Here is a 9,744-nt window from a genome sequence, read left to right as displayed (position 1 = left end):
TGCGTTCTTTGATTGGATTTCAACGATGTGGAATTTCCAGACGGTTACGCATCTAATTTGCGTAACTGTATCGACAGAAAGGAAGGAAAGTTTACTGGCTTGAAAAGCCACGATTGCCATGTAATGATGCAGCGCCTCCTTTCGTTTGCCTTCAAGGAACTATTACCACGAAATGTTCATGAAGCAATTGCAGGGATAAGTGGTTTCTTCCGCGATTTATGCACGAGATCAGTGACTCTTGAAGGTATTGAAAATTTGAAGACTAACATAGCCGTGATTCAGTGCAACCTTGAGAAGATATTTCCTCCCTCATTTTTTGATGTTATGGAGCATCTTGTTATTCACCTGGCAAGAGAATTGGAACTTGGTGGTCATGTGCAGTATAGATGGATGTATCTGTATGAGCGGTATATGTTTCATTTGAAGAAGATGGTGAAAAATTTAAGTAGGGTGGAAGGTTCTATAGTCGCACAGATGATCAATGAAGAAACTTCAAACTTTGCTGAGTGCTACTTTCCAGCAGAAGTTCAGACCAAAAATAGAAGACCTGCTCGGCATGATGATAGAGGCGAACGGGCAACATATCATGTTACGGTTTCAGACATTTTCACAGACGTTGGACGACTTAGCGGAAAACCAAAAGACCGTCGACTTACTGAGCAGGAGCGCAGTAATTTGCAAACATATTTGCTCACCAACTGCGAAGATGTTCTTCAATATGAGAGGTAAATAAATTAGCTTACAATTTTTATTTTAACAAGTTGAAATTTAAATCTTAATTAATTACATTATTGTCATCATATGTACAGGATTTTCATGGCAGAAAAGCGGTTCGAATATAGATACGCCACAGAGAACGAACTAGAAGAAATGAAGTAGAGAGAATTTTCTGGATAGATGTTTACTTATGTGAGTGCTTTAAACAAATTAAAATATCATTTATCACATATTTATACTAATTCACATTTATTGATATAACATATATATGTGCTATTAATAGGTGTCTGCTGGTTTGGCCAGAGCTGAAACATTTGACGATTTGATACGCGAGATGGTCGTTGGACCAAACTTTGTTGTGAAGTCATATCCGAGATTTTGTACTCGAGGATATGCATTCACAACTCAGAAGAGGAGACGTTCGAGTATGACTTATGATGCTGGCGTTTGTTCTGCATTAGGAGATGATGTATACTACGGACACATACATGAGATTTTGGAAATCAAGTATTTGGGCATGGTTGGATTGCGCTGTACTGTTTTCTATTGTGATTGGCACGACAACACTCTAGATCGAGGTGTGAGAACAGATGCATTTGGTGTTACATCAGTAAATTCTAGGCGACAGCTGCAATATTATGATCCTTTCATTCTTGCTTCTCAGGCCGATCAGGTAGCTAAATGTTAATTATTCAGAATGATTCATCATCATGTGTATTAATTTATAATTTTACTAATAATTTTTAAAATGTTACAGGTTTGGTATATCAAGTACCCCCGGGTAAGGAACAGAGATGATCCATGGGTTACTGTTACAAGACTCAACCCGAGAGGACGAGTTCAGGGAAGTTCTGAGCTGGAAGACCCACTACAACCAAGCACATCCGGCAACTTAAGTGCAGCAGAAGATTTAGCTGCAGTTGGCCTTGTAGTCGATTTAACCGACTTCAGAGAGGAAGCCGTCGTTCACGTAGAGGATGAACCATTGATTGGAGAGTTTCACCAAGATCCAGATTCAGATTCATCTGGTGATGATGACTCGGAAACAGACTAGCATTGACTTTTTTTTTTTTAATAGAAATACCGAGGAAATTCCGAGGGATGATAGGTTTTCCTCGGAATTTCCTCGGAATAGACCTTGTCGATTTAGGGATTTGAGTATAGAGTCTTTTCCTCGGAATTTCTTCGGAATATTCCGACGGAATTCTGAGGAAGATAAAGGTTTCCTCAGAATTTCCTCGGAATATTCCGAGGAAGTAGGGTTTTTAAACCGAAAACAACGTTTTACGGTTTGAATAACACTTATATAACCCTTATTAAGTGTCTTAGACTTATTATGAAGTCAAAAATTTGTTCCTTACCTTATAATAAACACTTTTCCGATTGTATGAACGAAATCCCCACAACATAAGAGAAACACTTATACACATTAATGAACGGTAAAGGGAATACTTACAATTCGTTTTGAAATTTTGTTATTTCATAGTTTATGATCATCTATACAAAGATTCTTCAATGGTATGCATTGCATTTGTATAAGAAATGATATAGGGCTAAAAAATTTGATGTTTTGAAACCCCAAACATGTGTTCCTCGGAATTTCTCGGAATATTCCGAGGAACAATATAAACCAACAGAAATACATGCATAGGATATTCTTTTTCCTCGAATTAATGAAATATCCGAGGAAATTCCGACGGATATTTAAGTGTCCGTCGGAATTTCCTCGGAATATTTTCATTTAACCGGGCAAACTAGCCGCGAAACATTTCGCAAAAATTGAAATTGAAAAACCGAGGAAATTCCGACGGAAACTATCCGTCGGACCCTAGGTTATATAACGCCGAAACACTTCTTCTTCCCCATTTCTCTCTTCTTCCTCTCCGGCTCCTCTCCCTCCTCTCCGGTGATATCCCCCTTCTCTCTCTTCTTCCTCTCCGGCGAATCCTCTCTAAACCTACACAAATCATGTAAGGACCCTATCCCACTCTCTTAGGTTCTATTTGTTAGGTTTTTGTGTAGATTTGATAGATTTTTGTTAGGGTGATTGGTTAGGATTGTGATTTGGTTGTATAATAGGTTTGGAATTGTGATTTGGTTGAAAAAATTGTTTTGTTGAACTGATTTAGAATTTTTTTTATAAATTTTTTATTATTTTTGTATTTATAAAATCAATTTTTGTATATAAATTTGATTTTTGTGTATAAATTCGATTTTTGTATTTTACAAAATGATTTTTGTATTTTACAAAACGATTTTTGTATATAAATTCGATTTTTTGGATTTTACAAAACGTTTTTTGTATATAAATTAGATTTTTTTGGATTTTACAAAACATTTTTAATATCTATAAAACTTTTTTTGTGATTAAAAACTATTATTTGGGATTTAAAAAAAAAAATATATATATATATAATATAAATTTCTATATTTATTAAAGATTTTTAATATTATTAAAACTATTTTTTGTAATTATTAAATTATTTTTTATTTATTAAAACTATTTTTTGTTTATTAGAACTATTTTTATATATTTATTAAACATTTTTAATATCTATAAAACTTTTTTTGTGATTAAAACTATTATTTGGGATTTAAAAAAAAGTATATATATATATATAATATAAATTTCTATATTTATTAAACATTTTTAATATTATTAAAACTATTTTTTGTAATTATTAAACTATTGTTTATTTATTAAAACTATTTTTTGTTTATTAGAACTATTTTTATATATTTATTAAACATTTTTAATATCTATAAAACTTTTTTTGTGATTAAAAACTATTATTTGGGATTTTTTTTTTAAAAAAAAAATTATATATTTAAATATTTTTTAAATATTTTTTTTTTAATTTACAGGTCTAATGATGATCAGACCTGGCCTCGACATCGTCGTGGTCGTGGTGGTACGGGGAGCCAGTCTCGGGATTCCAGCAATTTTCAGGATTCCCCTTCGCCCCACAGCTCCTACCATATATCTCCCTCTGCTGCACCCGCTTCTGCTCCTCTCGCTCCCGCTGCTGCACCCGCTCCTGCTCCTTCGGGTCCTCCGGGAGTGATGAGTGTTGCGGAGTTGGTTTGACAGCCCGGTCGTGACCATCTTCCCTGTCTCACTCCGTATCCACATGGACGGGGTCAAACATGGTAATTAAACATATTTTTTTTTCATTAAAATTTGATTTATTATTAAGCGTCTGTTCTTTTTATTAGGTTCAACCGATCCGGGAACGGGATCAGCGCATGGATCAACCGTATGATGTACTCGGCCCTCGACAAGGGACATCCGACTTTCACTCACTTCCCTACCGACAAGCAGCATATGTGGTTTCGTCAGTGTGCGGTAATTATTCTAATTTTGTACTTATATTTTTAATCTTTAATATATATTTTCTACTAATTGTGCTTTTTTTTCAGCAAGAATTCAACTGGAATTCCGATGAGACGCTCTTTATCTATCACCACTTCGTCCATAAAGTTATGGACAACTATGAGAAGCAGATCCACGAGTGGAAGAAGAAGTGGGAAATCAACAAGGTTGTTTTTAATTTATTAAACAATTTTTTAATTTATTAAACTATTTTCTTTTTTTTTTTATTAAAAGGTCCCAAAGTCGATAAACAACACGGTCTGGACAGAGTTGTGTGCGCATTGGGATAAGGAAGAGACGAAAGAAACTTCTTCCACCAACTCCACCAACCGCAGGAGCGACCGTAAAGGGAATGACGTCTTCAAGCATAACTTGGGTGCTCAATCTATTGCCTCTCTGGGGGATCGCATGGTAAGTTCAGCCGCTTTTTCTTCAATTATTTAAGTTTTGAAATTTTATTTTTTGTCCATTTCTTCTAATTTCTAGTGTTTTTTTAATTTATGTTTTTTCCAAGGCGGAAGAAAATGATGACGAACCGGTTGATGATCTCGCCCTAATGGAGAGGGCGTATACCAACAAGAAGACCGGCCAGATTGATGACGGTCTTGTGAGGGAAGTGGTCACCCTGGTCCAAACTCAGGTGCAAGACGAAGCGTCTCAGCTTCAAACCGAGGATGACGCTCCGACGGCTTCGACCAACTTGTCCCGGTTTCGAATCAACGGAATCGTTGAATCCGTAAGTTCTTTTTTTTAAGTTCAATTCATTTATTTCTTGATTTAAATTTGGCTATTTTCTATTTCAGTCGGTTCCAAAGAAGAAGGGACGTTTGGTCGGTTTGGGTCGTCGCACCCGGTTGGTTTCTCTTTCTTCTGCACCACCGCCCTTTGTTGATCCAGAAGTACTTACGGCTCAGTTGAAGGACAAGGATGATCGCATATCTTTGTTAGAGACCCAGATGGCGGCTCAACAGGCGGGCTATGAGGCACAGAGGAGGCTGAACCAGCAAATGATGGAGATGATGCAGAGGATGTACCCGAACGAGGTGTTCCCGAACGTGCCAGACCCGTAGTTTTTTTTTTAAAAAACTCAGAATGTTTTATTTTTATTTGTACAACTTTCCATATAATCTAATATGTTTTCAATTTTAATTTTAATTTAATATTTTCGAATTTAAATTTCAAAAATTTTATTTTTTTTTGAAATTCCGAGGAAATGAACCCTCGGAAATTTCCGAGGAACATTTCCTCGGAATATACCGAGGGACTTATTCCTCGGAATATACTGAGGGATTCATTCCTCGGAATTTTCCGAGGGACTCATTCCTCGGAATTTTCCGAGGGACTTCTTCCTCGGAATATACCGAGGGACTCATTCCTCGGAATTTTCCGTCGGAACTTCCGAGGATTGGACCATCAGAAAGTCCATCGAAATATCCCGAGGAAGTTCTCCCTCGGTATATTCTGAGGAGTTTTCCGACGAACTGGTGGTCCTCGGAGTTTACTCGGAAATTCGTTTCCTCGGAATTCCGTCGGAAATTTCCGAGGGATTTCCGAGGAAAAATTAATTTTCGAGGAGTTATTTCCGAGGACTTGTTTCGTCGGTATGTCATCGGAATAACGTTATTCCGACGACATACCGACGATTTTTTCACTCGGTATGTCGCTGTTTTGACTGATAATTAACAAAATAGAAAGGGATTGAATATGCTTTTGGCGTGACAAGTGGGGCTCCTCCTTCTGCACTTAATCCCATTTTGAAGCAAGTATATAGCTTTAGTACATAATTAATCTTTAAATTTTAATGTTTAAAGAAGAACAATATAACTTATATAAAAATATCATCTCAATTCATCATATCAATTGAAAAAGATCCAAAATTTTCAATTTATATTATCGATAATCCTTGTGCATAAAAAAAAATTATCTATTTTTTTCTTTTTTTGTATTTTAAATTTGTTTTATTAATTTTTTCTTAAAATTTTTTTATATAAAATATCATTCACTAGTGTTGAAGGAATTACATTTCTTTGTATGTAATTTAGCTTAGACGAGTCAGTTGGCATCAATTTTGTCCTTAACTTCGGGTCTTGGGATTCGTGTTTTCATTTAGATCTTATCCTATTTTTTTTGTTCACTTGATGGGATTAAACCACTTATTATTTGCAATTTATACTCTGTAATCTGAACATCCTATTTGATAAGTATAAGATTATCTATTAACATTTTACCAAAAAAAAAAGTATAAGATTCTTGGGAAAATTGCCAAAAGAGAACAAGAAAACAACATAGTTGTCCCTATGGTATAAATCCATTTTTTTCATTTTTTTTTCTTTTATTTATCCTTTCCATATGTTAAAATTAATGAAATAAATAGTTATAAGAATCAAAAAAAATTATTAAAAATATAAACAATTAATAAAACACCCATTTACACAAACACATATTTTTTTTGGGTTGAAAAACATAATAAATCATGTTTTTAAATTATGTTCTACTAAAAGTAGAATTCTGTTTCTACACAAAACGGGTGAGTAGAAAGTGAATTCTAGAATGAAAACATCCATCTACTTGTTTTAGAACGTACAAACTATTTTTTACTATAATTCTAAATATGGGGAATACGAATTCTACAATTTGTAATGATCGCTATTTTTATTCAGAAAGATGTTTCTACTTTTATTGAGTATTCTAAGTTATCAGGAATGCAAAATCTAAAACATACACGAACGTCCACTTAGTGTAGAAATTACATTCTGGATATTTGTTACCTTCTACACAGTGTAGAAGGTGCCTTCTACGGATAAAAAACTGTATTTTCGAAAATTAAGGAAGTTGCCCTTTTAAAAATATTCTAACTTCCTAAAACGTGTTTTCATTGATTTGCTTCGTGAAAAATAAAAAAAAAACGATTTTTAATGTTCTTCTTCACCAATCTATGATTTCCCTATGATTTCTCTACAGTTTGTCTTGTGATTTTCACAAACTCTTGTGCTATGATGCATATCTATACAACATGTGGTGTTTGGGAATTTGGAGCAACCACGGGATGGGTTTTTTCGGATGATGAGAAAGGGGCTAGGCTACTGTTATTGGAATCTAGTTCTACCTTAGAGGTTTTTAAAAGAATGGTTTTGGAGGATTTTGATATGGAAGAAGATAGCTTACCCGATTTGGAGTTGAGTTATCTACCTACTGAGTTGATCAATACATCAACTTGTCCACCTGTGATCATTGCAAATGATCGACAGTTTCAAAATTTTGTTGGTTTTGTTCAAAAGTGTGTTTCTACTCGATTGTGTGTAACATCTAAAGCCAAAGTTGAGAATCTGAATGAACCAGACTTTGATCTTAACAAGTCGCCAGCTGATTCAAGTACTGCTCAAGAGGAGGGAAACTCGGTTGATAGGGGGAACGAACCAGCTCCTGTGTTTGTTGAGAGGCAGTGCGAGAAAAAGAAAGAAAAGATTAGCAGAGTCGAAGTTGATGAGGATGCCTATCATGCTGATACCATGATCTCGGCCAAAGAGGACATACATAAGATGTCAAAGTTTTCTGTGCTCAATGTTGTTAAGAAGGGACAATTGTTTGAGAACAAAACTTTGCTGAAGGCGACTTTCGAGATATGTGCAATGAAGCATAACTTTCACTACGAGGTTATCAAAACGGATAGACAGCTTTGGTATGTTAGATGTGAGGATAATGCATGCAATTGGTGTGTTCGAGCAGAGTGTTTGAAGGATTCTGCATATTTCATTATCAAAAAGTATGTCGGTGAACATACATGCGCACCTTCAAGCAAAACCAAACCGGGTAGGACTGCTTCGGCCAAAACTATAGGTAGTCTGATTATGCATAGGTATGAAGGGGTTAAGGAAGGGCCGAAATGCAATGATATAATACAGATTATGCTTATGGATCATGGCTGTGAGTTCACGAAATCTTTAGCATGGGATGCTCGTGAATATGCAGTTAATGCTGTTAGAGGTATACCAGAAAGAAGTTATGGAAAAATACCGAAATACTTGCACATGCTGAGAGAGGCTAATCCGGGTACACATTCATCATATGAGATTGACAGCAAAGAGAGATTTCGGTACCTGTTTATTGCATTTGGGCAATCGATACGAGGATTTAACAGAGTCATAAGGAGGGTTATTGTGGTTGATGGCACTTTTCTGAAGAACAAATACAAAGGAGTTTTATTGGTTGCAACTGTCGTAGACGGAAAATTTAATTTGTATCCTCTTGCATTCGGAGTAGTCGACTCAGAGAATGAAAATTCTTGGGAATGGTTTATGAGACAACTAAATATTGTCATTGCTGATGATCATCATTTGGCTTTCATTTCGGACAGACATGCGGCCATTGATAAGGCGCTTGAGACTGTGTATCCAACAGCTAAACATGGTATTTGCATTCATCATTTGTTGAATAATGTGGTAACATATTACCATGGGAAAGGACTTGTTGGGTGGGTTGCAAAGGCGTCCAAGGTTTATAGAGTTGCTGAGTTTGAAAAGATATTTGCTAATGTGTGTAATATCAGTCCGGCAATTGGAAAATACCTAAGGGATGCTGAAGTCCAAAAGTGGGCAAGATGTCAATTCTCTGGATATAGATATGACATAAGGACAACAAACCCTGCCGAATCCATCAACTCTGCTTTGCGTTCGCCGAGAGAGTATCCAATCATTCCCTTGTTGGACAGTATCAGGGAAATGCTGACTCGGTGGTTTTATAACCGTAAGAAAAAGATTTCAAAGCATAATCATCCTCTTACCATAGATGTGGAGAAAAAGATTGAAAGGAGAACCGAGAAAGGGAAAAGATTTGCAGTTTACCCTGTCAGCGATGGTCGATTGCTTGTTAGAGGTGATAAAATCGACTGCTTAGTTGATTTGGATAGACGTACTTGCTCATGTGGGAAGTACAACCTGATGAAGATACCTTGTCGGCACGCAATTAAAGCTGGTTTTCATGTTGGCAGACAGCCACACACATTGACTGATTTATTTTACACTACAGAAGCTTGGCGAGAATCTTATCATGAAAGCATCAATCCTATTGCTGTTCCTGAGGATGCTTGGTCCATGCCAGAAGATGTTGTCGTGGTCAATGTGCTACCACCAGAGTCAAGAAAATCAGTTGGAAGGAATAGAAAACGCAGATATGAAACTGTTGAAGATAAAATTCGGTCATCGCAAACATCACAAAAGAGGCAGCCTCGCAAGCGTAGTAGATGTGGTATTAGTGGGCACAACAGAGCAACTTGTAAAATACCAATATAGCCAGTCACATATGGTAAGGGTCAGCTTATATAGCCAGTTCGTTTATATGTTTTTCAATCTCGATTTAATTGTGTTTCATGTATGGATGTTTCTGTTACAGGTTGGTCTGTTCAAGTATGCAAGTTGTGGTGTTTGAAAGTGCAGTATTGCCTTGTCTCGTATGGTTTTTTCTTCTAAAAACAATCAACTTTGTTTTCATTTTGATTGTTATACTTTGGATAATTCTCGTATGGTTATTTTCTCAGTTTCATTGTTATATATTGACATTATTTTCTTATCACTTCTCTATCTCTCTGTTTGTTTAGTTATGTTATGTTCAGCTATGCTTTTGAGTTTGAGTTTGAATTTGAGTTTGAGTTTGTTTGA

The 9,744-nt window shown here is 35.8% G+C and overlaps 1 protein-coding gene across 1 annotated transcript; it reads left to right on the top strand.

The window, feature by feature from the left end:
• Positions 1–7,086: 7,086 nt before the first annotated feature.
• On the top strand, positions 7,087–9,744 carry LOC106416750. The gene is made up of 3 exons (XM_048766758.1): positions 7,087–9,361; positions 9,479–9,536; positions 9,699–9,744. Exons 1-3 carry the CDS (start codon positions 7,087–7,089, stop codon positions 9,742–9,744), a joined length of 2,379 nt encoding a protein of 792 aa, XP_048622715.1.

The sequence above is a fragment of the Brassica napus genome, chromosome C8 (assembly GCF_020379485.1).
Source record: "Brassica napus cultivar Da-Ae chromosome C8, Da-Ae, whole genome shotgun sequence".
Lineage (NCBI taxonomy): Eukaryota > Viridiplantae > Streptophyta > Magnoliopsida > Brassicales > Brassicaceae > Brassica > Brassica napus.
Note: the sequence above shows the minus strand (reverse complement) of the source record. Positions and strands in the feature narration are given on the sequence as shown.